This window comes from Ctenopharyngodon idella, chromosome 21 (genome assembly GCF_019924925.1).
Source record: "Ctenopharyngodon idella isolate HZGC_01 chromosome 21, HZGC01, whole genome shotgun sequence".
NCBI classification, from domain to species: Eukaryota; Metazoa; Chordata; class Actinopteri; order Cypriniformes; family Xenocyprididae; genus Ctenopharyngodon; species Ctenopharyngodon idella.
In genome coordinates, this window is record NC_067240.1 from 21,641,651 (window position 1) to 21,661,775 (window position 20,125).

Genomic DNA, 20,125 nt, shown 5'->3' on the forward strand with positions numbered 1-20,125 from the left:
GTCTGTCACTGTGGTGCGTGTGTGCGCCCTCTAGGGCCAGTTCTGGACAGTGATCAGAGACCGGGTAAATGGTTGGATTTTTAACAGTCTTTTCAGATGCAGCCTTTTGCTTAGAATAAGCCTTGTGGGCTAAATCTCGCAGCTGTTGAGTAGACATACTCCGTGGGCAGGCCAAGACTCCCAGATGATGAGTCACCGCAGGATGCAGATTTCGGAGAAACAAAGTCTTAAAGTTGAAATCTTCCTCCATTCCTGGCTCATTACGTGCTCCGAAGTAGGCCCTTCGTATTCTGTTGTAGTACGCTTGTGGGGTTTCCAGTCGGCCCTGTTTAAGGTCCATGGCTGCGAGGAGCCCTTGGTCCGATTCAGGGTCAGAAAACTCTCTGATCAGAGCCTGTCGCAGCTGCTGGTAGTCTGATTTGACAGCTTCTGGCTGCCGATCTAGAAAACTGCGCACATCACGGCTAGACGTGATTCGGAGTAGGTACAACCTGTCCCATGCATTCACGTTGGCCACATTTTGCAGCAGAAAGTCAATGTCCTGCAAATACGCGTGTACGTCAACGCCCCCTGCTGGGTTTGGGGTGAAAGTGGGGATATTCTTTGCTAGCTTGTCCAGATCTTTGGGAGCCATGCCGTGGCTAGTGGCACGGGTTTTCTGGAGAGGCTCCCAACCTTTTACTGTTGAAAAAGGTTCTTGGCCGCTCGCGGGTGGCATCTTGGGCAGTGGACTTTCAACCCCCTTTTGAACTAGGGATTGTTGACTGGGCCTACTGGCCAGGAGAAACTCTGTGAAGTGTGCTTCCCCTCCCAAGTCACCTTGCAGTTTATAAGAATGTTTCAGTTCTCTGTGAACAGTGTCCAATTCATCTCTTAAATAGTCTCTTTGCTGTTTCAAAGCAAGGATCTCACTTCGGGCCTGTTTAAGATGATTTTCGCAGGCCCGGGCCTTAGCGTCCCTTTCTTTCAGTTCGATCTCTGCTCTTGCTAGGAGAGTTTCCTCTTGTTGGAGTTTTCCAGTTAGTTCCTCCCTGGATTCCTTTTCCAACTGCTCTTTACGCTCCGCCTCCAAGTGGAGCTCTGCAAGGGCTTTTTGGAGTCTCTCTACCTCCTCTTGCAGCTCGGGGTCGGATTCATCCGCTGTCCCACGCTGGTCCTGGGTCTCGAGGAGTAGCTGATCGAGGTGATGTTGAGTCTGGGCCTGATTTCTTCTGGCCTCCCCGGCCTGAAGCTTGAGCGCCGCTGCTTCCTGCTCCAGGAGAGCGTTGCTCCTTTCGCTAAGCCTCACTTGGGCAATGAGGTTGTGGGCAAGTCCGCCAATGAGCTTGGCCCATTCTTTGTGGTTGTAGCTCTGCGTCGGATCGTGGGCCATTAGTCGATTTAGGTCCCCGTCCAACTGCTCACGGCTCAGGTGCTGGAGGTCACCGGCGGCGTTGGGCAGGAATGCGTTGGTCATGACGCCCAACCAGGTCTCGAGATGATCCCAGTGGGTGTCAGGGCTGGATGCTCGCGACATAGTGGCTTTACTGTTGACGAGAGAAAGACAGCACAAAAGAACCAATGCAAGCTCGCGCAGGACTAGCGCGTTACGTAATACGTAATTAGCTAAACTTTGTGTGTGATTCCAGTTAACTGGTGCAGACAGTTAGTGGAATATAGGCCAGACACTTATTGTCGATGGCCAGGAACGACCACGTGGGTTAATTTGTGTCGGCGAGTGCTGGATTTAAATAAAGATCTTGACAGGTGGAGGCTCTACGAGTCTACTAATGACTTTGGCTGCTCGGCCGTCTATCTATTATTCAGCTTCCGTGATGGCTCTCACAGGCTCTGCCTTTACGTGAAATAAAAGAGACAAACAGTAGAAAAACAGAACAGAACAGGATGGCTGCAATTTATGAGAAATAGAACAGTAAACAAATAGGAAGGAATGAAAAAAGAATAGCAATAAAATACCACAAGAAGGGCTAGAGGGGAGAAGTGAAACTTCAGCTTATTACCACAGTAAGGGTTTATGACGGGGCCTGAGGAGGGCGCTGTCGCGTCATAAAACCTAGAAGGATGGTATGGCTTAAGAGCAAAAGGGGTTTTGCCAACACTTCTGATTGGAGAATATCAAATATTCTGTGGCTTTCACTGAGCGAATGGACTGTATGTCCTTAATCTCGGCCTGGGGTGATTTGTGATTGCTCAGACAAGAACTCAGTGGCGGGGGCAACCTCTCCTAGACGTTCCAACACTTGGCTGCCGTGTTCCTCGGCACCCTGTACCTTTGCACTGCGATGCAACCTCTCAAACAGGGACTTTCAGCACAATTGCGTGTTTGGGCAAGGTGTTTGCGCCAACGGCCAGATTGGCGGCCAAAATTGTATTTTTCCCAACCCCAGAGTCTGACCCCGCAGGCAGTTACTCAAAGGGCGGTTCTGTCGTGCAGAACAGGGAAATTAAACAAAATTGCCTTTGTTGCCAACCTGGACTCGTTGCCTCCTTGCACCTGACACACCCAACCTGCTGATGTCCCTGCGTGTTGCCCGCGATACGAGGTCAGAAGTGACCGAGGTTCACCCACAGCCAGTGAGAGATCCGCCAGGCTAGTTTACTCCGCTCACTGGAACTCACTGGAACAACCGTCAACTCACCACCGGTCGCTAGAGGGCCCTATTTGCAAATACACAAGTGGTCACGCAAACACAGCTTAATTGTAAATTTAAATCTTAATTTAAATCTTGTTTAAACTGAATTTAAATAATCAAGTGTGTAGGACAAAAGAATAGGGGTCTAAAATGACAGTCAGAATGAATTAGCTAAAAGCAGAAAAGAAAAATAAGGTAAGGCAAAGTAAAACACAACAATTCAGAGGCACTTGATTCAAATTTGAATTAAACTCTGTTCAATTGAATTTAAATAAGTGCGTAGAATAACAGAATGGGAAAAAGAAAGGAGAAGGTCTTCCCTATTGGAGAATTCCCTAAAGGGAATTGCTTCTTGAGCAAAATGCCAACTGATTGACACTACTTAATTTTAAATCTCAATTAAATGTTGTTTAATTAAATTTAAAAATAAGTGTATAAAATAAGGGAAACTTGGATGTGAGAATGCTGTTACCAGCAAATCACAAACAGGACACAGACCTAAGAGTGGATAAAAATAAAAAGTAAGTAATAACAAGAAAGGAATTTCCAAAGTAAAAACTCAAGAGAGAAAGAGAGTATAATGAAAGAAAATCAAGTAGAATAATAAAATAACAGAGCAGAGAAAATCTGTGAACACAGGAAAAGCAGGAAAGGGGACAAATACTCAGAGATGGGAACTAACTTATCTGGGAGTGTCCACCAGGGGGAGCACTTTCAGAAAGTGAATTCTCTTGTTGGAAGGGAAACTTAATTTAAATTAAAAATTTAAACGTATTTAAATCAAATTTAAATCGGTAAACCACATTCCAAACACGATTGAAAAGCATAACCATCAACAAACATTTATAGCGGCAAGCTAGATTAAAGTAGCCAAAAGGAATTTGGAAACACTTCAGCTCAACGTATGGAGAGCAGAGTTAACCCAGAACGTCCACACGATGGCGTTAGTGAGTCCACACAACAATGAAGTAGGGAGGGGTGCCGCACACCTGAACAGATTGCCTTCTGGCGTCTGGTCAGAGGTACTGCATCCACCTACTTTAATTCGTGATATTTTAAATTAGCGCGTCTGTGGGGTTCTGATTCCCTTACGGCTGATTTAACTGCACTATCACGGTTACAAACTTTAGAATCTCGGCGGATTCTTTGGTGCCAGGTTACTGGACACTAATATACAACTTTTAACCACGGGTACACAACTTTGGAATCTCGGCGGATTCTTTGGTGCCAGGTTACTGGACACTAATATGCCCCTTTAATACGGGTACACAATTTTGGGGATTAGTGGACCCCTGTTTGTGCAAACTTAGTGCACACGAATATGTAACTTTGCAGGATTTCTTCGCTGCTGTTACGAGTCACGCTGGATCAGGTCGTGGCTGGCTCCCAATTTTTACACATCAATCGGATTTCAGATAAACTGTTTTCAGATTAGATTTGCAAGAGGTAACGTGATTGGTTAGCTATGCCAATGACGTTACCCAGGGAGCGAGACGCTATTTTGAATTATTGGACGACACAGTAATTCAAATTTAATAGCGCTACAATTATGAGGCCTTCAGAAAGAGTCTGTGAGAAACTCGTCACAGCTCCTTTTCAAAAAACTACGCTGAATACGATTCAATTCGTTTATTCAAGCGGAAATTAATATTAACTGTATATTGCAAAAAGATTGTCGCCTTTTGCAGATACGAGTTTGAAATATTAATTGGACTGCAGTTTACTTTACGGTCAACAATTGACTACAGTGTTTTTAGGCACAAATAGCTTGTTAACGTTTTTTCAGAATGAGGGACGCGTTGTCGGCTCACTCAATAAGGCGCGCATATACACATTAAATCACACAAAATTATTCTAGGTTGCTCATACACAAAACCAAGTTTAAAACGTTGCCCGCATTCTCCACCAAATAATCTGTAGCGAATCTGTACAGGTATTTAATTAATTTATGGGTGAAATATATGAATATAATAAATCATAAAGCTTTATGATTAATTATAATACATATACCGACCCGAGAGGGAATTATACATATATTGTGAATTAATTACAACGAATTATAATCAATCACATATATGATTAGTTCTGGTTTGATAATAATTTAGAGAAACTATTAGTTTGTCCAGCAAACCGTTAGCTCCTCATAGCCGATTATAAAAGGAAGGTTTTTCTCTGGCCACGAGAAAGACTTCCTATTCTAGCATCAATGCGTAAAGCAAGGATACTGGATCGAAACGTTAAAGTGACCTGGGTTTGTTGCATGAGCAAAAAAACAATCGAGCATGAATATAATGTATTTAATATATGAAACTACGGATACAGAGACTATACTACTAGACATACACAAACAATACACATATATAGAAAACGAAAGTAAAGTCAAGAAAACAGAGGTGATCAAAGGAATGGCAACTTACTAACAGTTAAAACCTTTGAGAGCCAGCAAGGAAACTCAGCTTACACATCGAGCTTAAAACGCTTTGGAAAGAATGGTTCTATACTTGCATAGGTTCAGGTGCTGTGGTCGTTTCGTGTTTCTGCAGGAGTTTCGGTGCGTGCGGCTGAAGCGATTGGTCCTTTTCCGAGAAGGTGTTCTTCGGCGGGATTTTCAAACAAGGGTTTAACTTAAGAGTAAGATAACCGGAAAGAAAGAAAAAGAGTCCGTCTCCTAGGCGATGAAGAGTGAAGACTTAGGGCGACGGATGAAGAGGGTTTGACAAAGAAACTTGTTGCCAAAAGATGGTCGTCCCGAAGAGAGGGGGCGCGTGATGGAAGCGCGGTCGCCGAGACGTCCGGGAGAGACGTGTGTTAAATGGCGAGAGACAATCGAGAGACAATGAGAGATGCGTGTCGTTGTGTTTTAAGGACAACAGGCCAGAACGCCTCCTGGGATACATCAGCCAATGATGAGGGTGCGATTTTGGCGGGCAAACTCTTTCTTTGTCTCCATTTATGACCTAATTTGCATGGTTTACGAAGTGTCCGATCTGAGTACATTTTCTTCAAAGTACCATTAAAAATAGAAGAATGCATTTTACAGTCATGTGACATACATTTTCAATTAGAGCATAACGAAAGCTTTACAATGAGACCAAACTTGTCAGATGGCAAAGACATAAAAGGTGAGATACAGTTTATACTTGAGTTTTATCGTTTAGAAGAAAACTAATACAACTACAGTCGTAGCTAAGCTTATATACTAGGGATAAATACATGCACCTTTAAATACAGCGACGGGTACATATTGGCACAGTCATATTTGGAGGATAAATGTACATTCACAATCTCCATGCGTGTTTGTGAGTGTCTGTATGTGTGTGTGTATTGGGGTTGTGGCCAGTGTCTGTGACCATATGTCCTTTAGTCCCACCAGGGTGACTCTTTGAAGTCTCTGGGGCTGGTGAGAATGTGTTCTGTTTTTCTTTACTGGGGTAACAAAGGTGCCAATGGGGCAATTGGTCCCGGACTTGCCGGAGCCGATTCGTGATTTACATGCACAGTTCAGGAGGCTAAAAGCATTCTGAAGATTCTAACTTGACGGGCAGATCCAATTTTGAACAGACACTACACTCGCCTGACCTTAACCCCATAGAAAATGTTCATACTTTTCAGTTGGTCAAGATTTCTAAAAATCCTTTCTTTGTATTGGTCTTAAGTAATATTCTAATTTTCTGAGATACTGAATTTGGGATTTTCCTTAGTTGTCAGTTATAATCATCAAAATTAAAAGAAATAAACATTTGAAATATATCAGTCTGTGTGTAATGAATGACTATAATATACAAGTTTCACTTTTTGAATGGAATTAGTGAAATCAACTTTTTCATGATATTCTAATTGTATGACCAGCACCTGTGTGTGTGTGTGTGTGTGTGTGTGTATATATATATATATATATATATATATATAACTATATAGGCATTAAAAAGACAAACTAATAAAAAAAATCATGAACAAGATAACAAAAAATTATATTAAAATAAAAACTAATGTAAATATTACTACAAACTATAATAGTACCTCAATGATACCAAAATAACAGTTTTCTAATCACATCTGTTCGATTAAGCAGATATGATATTTACTGAGTGTAAACTTAATTAAATGACATATATGATGATTGTGACAAAACAGGAATAAAAATAAATAAATAAAACATGTCAATCTCATTGGAAGCTCTGTTAATCCATGTGAGACAAATCTTTGAAGAAAAGCTTGACAGATTTGTTATGGAAGACTCCCAAAGACTTCAGGCTGTTTTTAAAGTCAATGGTCTAAACGAAACTAAAGCCTAATTAAAACCACTATAGAGAGCAAGAAATTGTAAATTTCTTTGGGTGAGATAGTTAATTGATTAATTAATGCTTTAAACAAGCCTGTGTGTCAAAACACAAAGCACACATGCATAAAAGTGAGCTCACAGAGCTATATTATAATTTTTCCTAATTAAATTCAAGCTTAAATATGAATGAATACTTTCAAAGCAAAATCATAATAATATAAATAAAAAATAAAACTAGATTCATGCATCAGTTTACTATTTACGCAATTGACTTTTGTGTGCAACAGATCTGATATGTTGTATATTCACACTAAAATGGTATTTGAGTATATTATATCCATTTAGTTTAGAAATTGCCATGATGCCTAAGATGAAGGACATTTGACACAAGACATACACAAATGTACAATTTTATCATATTATTTAATTATGAATTAAAATGCCAGTAGCGCTTATGTTTATCAAATGTGTTTAAATTTAAATGCAAAATTTGTGTAACCAGCACAAGCAAATCTAAGATAATCAGAGCCACAGTGGAAAAATTATACATAAATGATAAAATGAAGAAGAAAAAAAAACATATGAATGATGAAAAAAATCATGCAGTTTGGCATGAAGAACAACAATGGTGCATTATGTATTGGTTTTGGATATAACATATATATTTAGTATATAAACCAAAGCCTGTGGCTCCTGTGGCACATTCTTTCTAGCTAGACAGGAACATGACTGCTGGCAACAGGCCAGATACGACACAAACACATATACATACACATATTCCCCAACATATTTCTTCACGCGTACAGTTCTCTCTTGGTCAAAAATAAACACAAAGATAAACCACACTTGACATTTTCTTCAGTTCTTGCTACCTCTGATATAGTGTTGTTATATTAGGGACCTGTTGCTCCATACACCATCATAATTTTCAAACATAACTTACAACTCATTGAGGCTACCAACAGTCCAGCCCACCTCTCAACACTTGAAGTGAGTTGTCGCTATTCTCTTACTGGTCTTTCAACAGCAATCAAGCCTTAATCTGATCTGCAGTCTGAGCCAGCTATTATCAAAGCCGTCTACTGAGCTGGGTGCTCCATCAGCGCAAAAGACAGCCTGACAGGGCATCGTGGGATTGATTGTTGCGACTGAATTAAGAAGCCCAGGAGACATGAGCGGAGCCTCAAGCCAAGTAAGCAGTTTGCAATTCCTCCATTTTCAATGAGAAGCAAGGTCAAACTCCACTTCCCCAGTGCATCCTTCCAATACTGTGCTTGTTTATATATTCAATCCATTCGGTCTACTGTTTGTATGAAAGCGTTTGGTCAGGCTAAAGTTTTAACCCTTTTTGAAATGAGCATTTTATAATAATACAGTGTTTTCAGCACAATTATATTAAGGCTCCATTAGTTTTAGTGCTTCGCCCAACAACCCACTGACCCACTTGTAATGTCGCTTTTGCATTCATATTGGATTGATACAGCGATATTCCCATCACAACGCTAAAGGTGCGGTCACGAAATTTTGCGGGCAAAACAAGGTTTATTGTCTACTGTCATTAGTGTAGTGATGTATGAAACACAGCTCACACAGGCAATCCGATCACAATTGGACGAAACTAAATACAGGTGCAAATGGGGTCTAAAACGTTTTGAGTTTGTCCACTTTCAACCACTTCCAGATGTAGTTGAAAACGCATTTGACCGGATTGATTTCGTAGTGTAAACACTCATGTTGTTGAATGTGTTCGAACAGCCACAAAAGACCGGCTATCAGGGACTAAAATTAACACTCGCCAAGCACTACGTGAGTAAAAATCGGTGTTGGGGAGTATATGAAACGGTGTCACTCTCCATTTGGCCCATAACATTTTTATGAATTCTAACAATGCATGAACAAACAAATGGGAACGATGCTCAGGACATTTGACGGGCCAACGCTGCATCATCACGAATGTTTAAGCCTTGACAATTTCAAGCACAAGGAACAAAAAAACAAAGAGTATCCTTGTAAACATAGTCGGTTATGTCTTAAGTGAACGTACACAGTTGAGAAAGTAAACGCATGTGTGTACAGTATCAGTATATTAGATACACAAATTCGCTCTTAAAGTGAGAGCAGCCTAGCATTCCAGCTGCTGTCTGTGTTTTTAATGTTAATCAAACAAAGGACAAAGAAAAAGAAAAAAATCACTCACTGCTCGACTGAATAACTTTTGTATCTTTAATAAGGATTAATTACCAAAACGCATCTTAATACCAGGTGTAAACAAAGCCACAGAAGTCACTTTAAAACCAAGCAGCTTTCTGTTGGTCAATGCTGTGAATTTGAGTGAACATCTTGAACCCGAAATCTGAGTAGGGAAATCTTTCGCTGTGCAAAATTCCTAATTGCATGGATTCCTATTGAAATAACTGGTTATCAGCCGCAAAAATTCACCAAACAACGGTAAATGTGACCGCACCTTAAGCCGAATATCACAGTCGCTCAAAGGTTGGCAGTGTGAGAGATTATTTACAAATTTACTGCAACGGCAGCAGTTCATTGGTTTAACCTGAGCTGGAAAACATGATTCAGCTGCATGTTTGGTTGAATAGGTATAGCACAAGCCATATATACAGAGATATAGTGATGAGGAGGGAAACATGGTGAGAACAAGCAGCATTATAGTACAGTATAGCACCTGGTGATGTCAAAAGCCACAGAAAGCTTTGTAAAAATTAACAGCTTTTATGCTGTTATAAAAAAGGGTAATAAAACACATTTTAAACAGTCAACATAACAAGAAATTGAGGGCCTGGAATGTTGTATTATCCAATGGATGGGCCCCAAACACAGATTTTTTTTTGTGCATTTATGTCTTGGGAGATAGTGATTGTGAGCACAGCGTTTGAGGTAAAACCTGTCATGCCGAGCAGACGATTTGATTGACTACTCTTATTGTTTCTAAGGCCTAGTTCCACACACATTCTATGTACATTTTTGTGTATGTGTCTGTAAACAATCAAATTGTGTGCGTACATGAGAGTGCATTTTCCACAAGACGGCGTGATCGTTACACATGTATGATTTGGATGTTGTATTTTGCATTTGTTTTGTTCCTGTGTCACAATTTACACGTGAGAGTGTATTACTAATTCTGACGTTGGTATGGATCAGAGATACTGCTGGTATAAGATTTCACAGGGCTTAGTATACTTAGTAGTGTCAAGGAATCTATGAAATCACAACTTTATAAACAAGAAGACGCACACTCTAGAAATATTCGGTGTGTCTGAACATTCGTACGATACACCAATTAGATTTGGCACATCATCTTGTTTTGCCTCATAAACAATCTTTTTGTTTCCCAGTAGGCTCTGAAGCTTGATGGCCAACGCCATTACAATGCAGTGCACAATTTGCCAACTCTCGGTGAGGGATATATCTTTTCTTCACTTACTTCTGTACATTTTCTTTCGGAAGTACAGCTGCTTTGCATTGTGCGTCATGCGTTGTGGTGTGAGAGGTTGAAGGAGATGTAAAGAGGTTCACGGAAAAGATGAGAAGATTGTATGAGTGTGAAGGCAGGACCCTTTGAGACTTGAAAAACAACCACGTTTACCAGTGCAGTCCATGAACCGATCAACGACACAAGGCGACTGTCAAATACATAGCCTGCACACTCTGTTCAGAGTGAGAGCCACATTAGGATAAGTGCTTGGGAACCAGTGCATCCGTAACTTTTGGTTACTGCTATATGTGTCCATATTTATGAAAGCTCTCACTTTTCTAGCACAATCTCCTCATATTTAGGGGGAGGGTCGCTGTAGGGGGCTGTCGTCTCATCGCTGCTGCTCTCTAAGTGGCCGGTAACTTCCTCATAGGATGGCGGCGGGGTTGCGCCGGACAGATGAGAAGTCACGGACAAAGAAGGATCTTGTACGTACAGGGAGCGATTGTTCTGCGAATGGCTGGCGTGATGATGGGTGTCTTGGGTGGTGACTGAAGCCCCGCCTCTCTCAGCACCGCTGACCACCACGCTGGGCCTGTCATTAGCGTGAGAGTTCTCTGAATGCGAGGGAGGTTCGCGGTGCACCAGAATGCGCGGAAGGCTGCGGGCGTTCCGGTTAGCCAGATAGCGGTTCTGGGTGTAGGCCGGACGCCGACGCGTGGCCTTCTGCAGTTGACAGCGCCAGATAAGGAAGAGCGCGATGATGATGAGAAGGGCCACGCCCAGAAGGGGCACCACCATGTACACAGTGTCCGGGCGCTCCGATTCAGCATTGCTGTTCACTGTGTAGATGCTGCGGTTTTTCCAGAACTCCATCTATGAATGAAGAGACAAACACTTTCACACATTATTAAATTGCAGTGGCCTTCTGTGTTTTATACATATGGCTAGCATTCACACACCACCACTAGAACGCCATTAAAACTCAATCGGATGTCATTCACTTTAACCAAATGTGCCTCTGTAAAGTTAGCATAGCAAAAATATTTCTTTAGGATGACACACTTTTATGTCCTAGGGGTTAAAACTAACAGATTATTTAAAATTACAGTTTAAGAACTTTACAACAGGCTCAAATTCTATGACAAAAGATTTCTTATGTAAAATCCTCCCAACATTGCAAGTGCTTGTTCACACATAACCATAATACTGCACTATATCAGCCAGCAAATTACCAGAACTGATTTACTGGCATTTTGACAACAGGGCTCAGAACAATCTGTATGTGTGAAAGCACCTAATATCAGAATAATGGTTTATAATTTTGCAATATTGCAAAATATGCAACAAACATAGGAAATAGAAGTGTTTACAGCTTTTGCTAATGAAGACAGGATTTACCGTTCGCTCCTTATTTTCAAACACTTCATTGGCCTCCTCAAAGCTGCAGCTCTCCTCGGCACACTCCCTTTCAATGTTGCCCGGCCGGAACTCCTCAAGGAAACCATTATCCCGTGGAAAACGTTTGAGGAGAGAGTTTGCATCCTTGCCATCTAGAAACGCTGAGAGATTAAAAGACATCTGTTTGCTTTACTGGGAGCAAAGGTGTTTGTTCATATGTGTACTGTATCCATTTGCCGATGGATCAGGCCTGTAAAATACATGCCGTCCACACGGAGACACGTTTAGATGTATACATAAAAATTTTGTATTGTATCGGCATTTTGGGAGCCTGAAACTGCTATTTTTTTAAACCGGGTCCCAGTGGATAAATCTGAAAACGACACCCTTGCGTTTTCGTGTGTATTATTTCATCTGTATATTTTGTGAAACGATGATGTCATCACCCAACATCTCGACCAGACACCGCTACATCACGTAACAGCAACAACAACAGACTACATGCTTGTTTTCATGCTGCAGAAGCTACTGAGCCTATTAGCTTTACTAAAGTAAAACTTTATTTCTAAGCTTTATTAAAGTTTGTATACAGTGCGCAAGGTTTATACGCATGCTCTAAGTCTTATTCTCCTTTTTTAGTGTATCTCTGTGGCAGAATTACAGCACCACATACTGATATGGCATGTATACTACATTGTTTTGAGTCTGTTTCAGTGGTTTCGTGTGTACGCAGATATTTCTTGAGACAAAAAAAAAAAAAAAAAAAAAAATAGGGAAAGCTCTGGCTTCGTGTGGATGTGACCTATATGGTTTTATGCCTTTCCCATCCATTTATCATTCCATTCATTTTTCATCAATCAATTAGTCCTGCATTCATCACCAGAGAGAAGACTGCCGTTTTTACATGGCAACTTCTATTACCTAAATCTATTACCTAAAATAATATGCATTAATATGTATGGGTCATTTCAATGCTGAAATGAGTACAGCAAGGCTTCAGAAGAGCAATGGGAACCTAAAGAGCTTTGACACATCATCTATTACATCAAGGTTTAATGTCATTTAACAATGCGTGTCAAGAACTGCATTTCCTGATTTTGCTGAGTTAGATGTGTTCCTGGGTCAACATATTTTGTTGATCCTGGAACAACATTTATGTCCAAAAACTTAAAAACATGTCCCTAACCCTACCCATAAGTTATCCCTAAAATCAGAGGGAAATGGTAGGTGAAAAAACACTAATGTAGAAGTAATGTAGCACCAAACCCTGGTTGTAAGCCTAAACTTGACACAAACTGTAAAGTTGTCCCTTAAATCTGATTGGTTGATTGGAATGTTGTTCCAGGAACATGTTGCACTTGGTGAAATCAGTTTCTGCTCAAGGGCTACTGGGCTATTTTTAGATCAGACCAATCTAAATGGACATTATCAGTGTTTTAAGATCAAGTTGCTGAAAATCTGGTCCTTACCTGCTGCCATACTACCACAAGAGAACTCAATCTGAAGTATTTTGATCTGGGCAGAAGAAAAGATGCATTTAAAGCATTGAAAAAAGATTTCTTATGTTCAAACCTGTTGTTATTCATCATAATTGTGGCACTGGCTTTGCTCACAATATTCTAAAATATCACATAAGCAGAAGACTGCTATCTGCAAGCCGATATCTTACTATATAAATCTATATAAGCTCTTGCATGTCTAAAGATATGCTGATGGAGGAGGGAGAAGGGCGGGGGAGGAGGTTCCCATAGTAACGGAGCGGGTAGATAGAGAGATGCGCGAGCTAAATTTATATCACTCGTGCTCGAGCTCACTCCTTAACGAATTAATTTAATTCGCGAGTTACTATCGCTTTATCACATACGTTGGGCTGATATTTATCGTAACTTCATGTTTAATAATGTCTTGAAGCCGCATCAAAAAAAATAAAAATTAAAAAAAATAAATAAATAAATAACGGAGATAACAAGACTAAGAGAAATAAGACATGCAAAGCATACTTGAAATGCTATATGCTAAATAGATTGTCTTCTATTTATAAGTGCAATAGTTTTTTAAAAAATATTGACAAAACAGTTCACTGTAATTACATTTCCTAAGGCCATTCTTAAAAGCAAATAGCTTTCTTAAAAGCAAATAAAATATTAATAAGAGACACATATTCAGTTTGACTATAGCAGCTGACTATGGTCCTTAGAAGGGCTCTCTGTGTATAAAAGCGGTATATTCATAAACGCAGCGACATTTTTAGTTGCCATGGAACAAAAGAAAATAACGTGTACATTTGTAACTCAGAGGGAGACGCAAAAGAATAATAAAGCCTACAAAGCCTACCTTCTGGGCTGTTGCAATTGCTAGTCCATTCCATCCCTGTTTCCAACGAGGGAGCACCCACATGAGTCATGGATGCCCTTTGATTGATGTGCGGATTGGCCAATAGGAGTCACGGATTCCCCCTGATTGTCCAATGAAATTCCACTGTTGATTTCGTACACGCAAAGTCATACTTCTTGGGGAATGGGGAAAATAAACTGGGTAGTGTAGTCTGTCTGCACATACGTATACAGTTCTCAGAAATAGTTTCAAGAAACCGTTGAGTATTTTTGCCCAGACATTGTTTTATTCTTATCGTTATGGACGCGAAGTGCAAACAAGTGATATTTTAATTAGAGAAAGAGCGTGATGTCGGAATAGAGTCAGGGGTCCCTGTCGATGCCACGCCTTGCATTAAAAGACAGCATTACCCATAAGGCTGAACGGCTATCTTAGCCGCTTGTGATGGAGCAGTGTGTGGCAGGCGGAATTAGCATATAAAACTATGGTTTGACTATCCATAAATAGATTTTTGATAGTTACAATTGTATTTCAACAAGTCATAATTATAATTTGACTAGCCAGAAGTGGTATTTGCAATTATAATTGGTTAGTAGGAAATCTGATTTGAGATACCTCTAAATATGTTTTGACTATATAGTCTAAATCAGTGGTTCTCAACCACATTCCTGGAGGCCCACCAACACTGCACATTTTGCATGTCTCCTTTGTTTGACACACCCATTTTAGATCTTTGAGTCACTACTAATGAGCACATGCAAAATGTGCAGTGTTGGTGGGCCTCCAGGAATGTGGTTGAAAAACACTGGTCTAAATAGGCTACTATTTAAGATATCTGTAATAACGTCATAAATATCTTCAGCTGAAATGCCATGCATAAGCAAACGTAATTAGAGATATCTAATTTATATTACTAGTCAAATTTATATTTTCAGTTTTTCAATAACGGAAGAATATGTAAAATTATGGTATTTGGGGTAAAAAGCGCACCTGCTGATGGGGCAAAAGGCACAATAATTAACATGATAATGAATAGCTGGCTGACTTTTCCATTTGTTGTATCCATCCTAGAGATAATACCCATATTTATAATGAAACAGTCATATTAAAAAAAAAAAAAGATATTAATCATATCATAATAAAATATCATTTATTGTTACTACTGTAAATCTATATTAAATATTAGGATCTCCTTCCATGCTTTCAGAATCTTTACTTTTTAAAATAACCCTGACAGTAGTTCCCCCTCCCAGAAGGCGCATTCTCGTGCAGCAAAAGAGTACTAGGGAGGATGGGAGGGGCTCCTGGTGGAAGTGGAGCTGGAGAACAACAAAACAAAAAGAAATAACAGTCCAGGGTGGAGCCGATGGCGGGAGGAACCATGGTGTAGTAGACCTGTTCTATCTCCCTCCAAGCATACGCAGACACAAGTGGTTCTCTTTTAACTGGTTTAATTGAAGACTTTTCTCCAAATCCACCGTGAAAACTAAATACAGTATAAATGACAATACAAAATCACATTAGCTTGACACAAAATGAAAGCGTGTTCAAAGCGTGCACAACAGATGTAATGGCATTTTACAGACATAAAATACAGACAAATAAAATGAAATATCTCGTTGGCTGCATGCTGCAAGAAAGGGAAATAGTCTTAGAATCTTCCTTATAAGCGTTCAAGTCCTTTTCGACGAGAATAAACTTTTATCGGAGCATACATAATGTCCGTGCTTGCCGCTTGCTTGCAGGAGCTAAGAGTCTGACGTGAAGTCAGCGTTTGCACATAAACTTGAACCGAGCCTTCAAAATAAAAGTACTGCACCTTATAATAAATAAAATAATGTATAAACATATAAATAACAAACACAACTTATATTATCAATTATGAAAGTGATTTTAGAAAACAAAATAAAAAGTTATACATAAATTATATACACAATATAATAGCAGCATTTACACCTGTTGTGCACAGACGGAACCGGGGGGCGGCTGACTGAGGTAGAGACGGTGAGAAAAGGAACCAGGGTGGAGCCAACCAGCCAAAGAGCTAGGATGATGCCGAAGTTCCGGAGGGCCAAGGCAGAGCCGCAGGTTGGCGCAACTGAGGCGAAGGCATGGGCTTGGCAGACCGGTGCGGAGACGGAGCGAGCGAGCGAGGACAATGGCTGAAACGGAGGGAAGGAGGAGCCCAGCAAAACCAGAGGGGTGGAGGATCGAGGCAAAGCCGCTTACCCGGAACTCTGAGGCTGAGACAGAGTGACGATAGACCGAGGTGAGGTCAGAAGGATGAGGGAGTCCGGCAGAGCCTGAGGAATGGTCGAGGGGCTGAGGTGGAGCCCGGTGCTCATTGGCTAGAGGCAGAGACATGGGATCCTCTGATCACGAGCAAGCTGGGGTCTGGAAGACTCAAAGTAGATAAGCAGCACATGATGGAGCCAACTGAGAAAGCACTGAGGGGCTTTACCTCAGTGAAGGGCGTGCGGGCAGGGCTCCACTCCATCCCCACAAACTCCACTAACATGCCTTCAACGGGTGTAGCTGCTGGTTCACACACCTTGACTGATTCGAGCTCTGGGATAACATCAGTGCAACACAGGTCAGAATTGAGCTGATCAGAAAAATTATATATAATAATAATAATTATGTATGATATATAAAAATTATATTTTCACTTAAAATACCAAAAAGAGTAATATAATGTGTTATTAAAGTTGTTCTGTTGTGCTATGAACGAAGAAAAAAAGTTAAATATATAAATGCAAACGTGATGTTTTGTTATATGATGGGCGCTGTGAATGATGTCACAGAGATGAGACGAAATAATCGTACAGAGAGCACGCGCTTCGCAGATCGCGGGTGTTATCAAAGCGGATTAAAAGGCAAATATAAAAATCATCCTTGTTTAATATGCATAAATAATATGTTCTATGATGTTATAACTCTTGCGTAAAACGTATTTGGGTCATTTTAGTGCGATGATTGATGATACTGAAGTGGATGATAGCCGATTGTGGGCCCTATAGAATCCGATGCGGTTGATTAATTGTGTTGAAATCCCCCGAATTTGGTGAGTTTCAAAATAATATAATGTTCAGTTCTCTGAAATGAAGTGTTTATGAGTTATATTCATGTTCAAAAGTGTTCGATGTGAGTTTATATGCATTTGTTTGTGTAGTTGGTATGTGTAATGTATTGAAACTGTATGCATTGTATTTCTGAAGAGCCTAAAAATGCTTATTAGCATAGTATTATCATTTATGTACATGATTGGTTACGTATTGAGTGACAAAAGTGCTCAAATTGTATTTTTCACCCAGTTGAGTTACTGTGTAAGATGTTGCGTTTAAAAGTCATATTAATTGTCTATGATGGCACTGTTTGTATGAACAGGTCAGGTTTTTTTGTGAAAGTCTGGAATAAGCTGTGGTCCTGAGATGGTGAGCCTCCCAGTTTGAGAACCCTAAAAGAGACGAAAAGAAGAGTGAAGTGATCTGTGCCTTATCTGCTCTCACAAGTGGAATTCATTTCAGCCTTATTGGTACTTCTCATCAATTACCTCAACATTGCACGTTACTGATTGTTGCGCTACTGAACACCACAGACATTTGCACACGCTATACTAAGAGACTTTTGCATTTATTGGATTCGTCATTTGGATTCAGAGGACTATTTTCTTCGCACACATACATATACACTTGTTCCATGGACTGAGAACTGTTCATCTACGGTGAATTACTGACAAGTTTTGAATTATTTTCATTTATATTGTTATTTTCCTTGATGTAATCTGTTTATTGAAAATTGTATATTTCTTTGTGGGTTAAATGTTCTAATTCAAACAAGGTAATAAGAACAAAGCTCCAAAAATTAGAGATTAAAAAGTGACATCAAACTAAAGTCGAATTTAGGTCAATTAACACAAATTTATATACAAAAAGGGACGATTTATAAACCAAAGTAACAAATATAATACGAATATAAACGAGATATATATATTGTAACTAGATCAAGTAATTACAAAGGAGCTCAAAACCTACATTTCTTAAAGGAAAAGAAGAGAAAAAACAATTTTATTTGTGTTATACCATTTTATTGTTTCATTGTCATTTCATTTCATTGTTTACATTTCATATTTACATTCATTAAACTTTCTTACAAAGTAAATCAAAACCATCTTGGTGAAAGTCATTTTCTTGGTCTGTCTGTTTTTGTTAATGTGCATTCTCTCCTTCTTGCCCTCTGCAGTGAACCTAGCATTCTGGTCCATCACCGTGTATCCTAATATACTGCTAGCGTTACCGGTTACAGTAAGTGGCGAGCCAGCAGCCAGGAGGGCATTATAGTCAAATTTTTTCTGAAACCTTAAAGACACAAGAGACCAGGAGAATAACTTAAAATTTGAAGTGGTGCAAATAGTGTCAACATGGAAGTGGTTGAGCTTGAAAATATCATAATTGAAAACTCAGTGATAATTAGCGGACTGACAAACACAGAAATTGATGAAGATCTGACTGATTTCCTAAACAAGTATGGTCGTGTTCATAGACACGTTTCCCCACAAGAGTCCCCACAACGTTGCTTACCACATAAGGCTCCTGTCAAGTGTCTATACGGCAGCAGTAACAACGTGCTACAACACATTACTTTGCTGAACTGAAGAGAATAGCAAAGCGCAGTGGCAGAACTTTTGATGAACTCTTGAAAGAGCAACTTCTCTCAGCCAGTGTTTCCGTTGCTGACAATCTGACTGATTCAAATAATCTTGAGTCATCCCAAATGATTGATTCTTGTTCCTCTGACATTCCTCTTCCACCCAAACAAACAAAATTCAGGAGGACAAACCTCTGATACAGTCCACAAAGTGGATACAGGAAGTTTTTCACCAACATTTGAGGCAAAGGATGTGAACCCACCTGAAGTCCAAAGGATGGTCATCTAGCACATTGTGAAGTGATGGAGTTTCATCCTCTAGTGCATCGTTCAGGTTAAGAGCATTCTCAGGCAAAGTTCCTCGTCCTACTGGCGAAGTTGATTACGACACCTGGCGAAACAGTGTGGAGTTAATTCTTCAAGACCCTTCACTGTCTGACTTGCATCGGCCGCCAGCATCAAAAATTGTCAAGCAGTTAGGTACAAAAGCCTTACCTGTTGCTTACCTTAAAATATTGGACTCAGCTTTTGATACCGTAGAGGACGGTGATGACCTTTATGCAAAGTTTCTGAATATGCTGCAAAACGCAGGTGAAAAGCCTTCCTTGTACTTGCAACGGTTACACACTAATCTTCTCAAAGTGATGAAAAGAGGTGGTATTTCTGTGCATGAAGCTGACCGACAACTTCTGAAACAATTCTGTAGAGGTTGTTGGGATGATTCATTAATAGCCAACCTTCAGCTTGAGCATAAGAGGAACAGACCACCCCCATTCCCTGAGTTACTCTTGCAGTTGCGTAGTGAGGAGAACAAACACTTTGCCAAGGAAAGCCGCATAAGCTCAAAGTCCAAAAGAAGGGCAATTTAAGCAAAATGAAGCAAACAAACATACAGTTTCCCAGAGAGAACCCTCCTACAGCTAACCACAAGCTACATCACAGGCCCAGGCCAGGTTATTGGTTTCAGTGTGGTGAGGATGTGCATGTTGCTTCAATTTGCGAAAATGATCCAAATCCGTCCCTGGTGGCTGATAAGAGGAAGCAGTTGAAAGAGTGCCAAGCCTTGTGGGACATTCAGCATGGTCCAAGTGCCTCAGGAGCTTTAAACGCCGGCCAGTCCTTGTAGCGAGATGTACAAGGGCTGTCAATTGTCAAACAAGTCTCAAGAAGTCAAACAATGTGAGCTATCTCAAGTCTTATGGAAAATGCCATCCAGTTGGCCTACCCAAAGGATTATTTGGCACGAAGTGCACTGCTCAAGTGAACATTGAAGGAAACCCTTGTCCTTGTCACAGGGTCCCAAGTAACGACCATTTCCCAGTCTTTTTATGAGCAAAATCTGCCTGGATTAAGCATAACATCCTTGGATAATCTGTTGAAGGTAGAAGCAGCCAA

At 40.4% G+C, this 20,125-nt stretch overlaps 1 protein-coding gene across 2 annotated transcripts; it reads right to left on the reverse strand.

Annotated features, from left to right (window-relative positions):
• Nucleotides 1–7,319: 7,319 nt before the first annotated feature.
• Nucleotides 7,320–14,436, reverse strand: LOC127503602 (transmembrane gamma-carboxyglutamic acid protein 3). Of its 2 annotated transcripts, XM_051877608.1 has the most exons (4): nt 14,084–14,436; nt 13,219–13,264; nt 11,750–11,910; nt 7,320–11,224 (listed from the first exon to the last, which is right to left on the reverse strand). In XM_051877608.1, exons 1-4 carry the CDS (start codon nt 14,144–14,146, stop codon nt 10,679–10,681), a joined length of 816 nt encoding a protein of 271 aa, XP_051733568.1. In that variant the 5' UTR covers nt 14,147–14,436; the 3' UTR covers nt 7,320–10,678. The 2 variants fall into 2 exon arrangements, with proteins under 2 accessions (XP_051733568.1, XP_051733569.1); XM_051877609.1 differs by lacking the exon at nt 13,219–13,264 and having other exon boundaries at nt 14,084–14,235.
• Between the last annotated feature and the right edge of the window lie 5,689 nt (nt 14,437–20,125).

Coding starts and splice junctions, on each gene's coding strand:
- LOC127503602 (XM_051877608.1), bottom strand. CDS start 14,146: ATGTGGGTGCTCCCTCGTTGGAAACAGGGATGGAATGGACTAGCAATT. Junction 13,265..14,083: donor CAATTGCAACAGCCCAGAAG/GTAGGCTTTGTA, acceptor TCTTCTGCCCAG/ATCAAAATACTTCAGATTGA. Junction 11,911..13,218: donor TTGTGGTAGTATGGCAGCAG/GTAAGGACCAGA, acceptor TTAATCTCTCAG/CGTTTCTAGATGGCAAGGAT.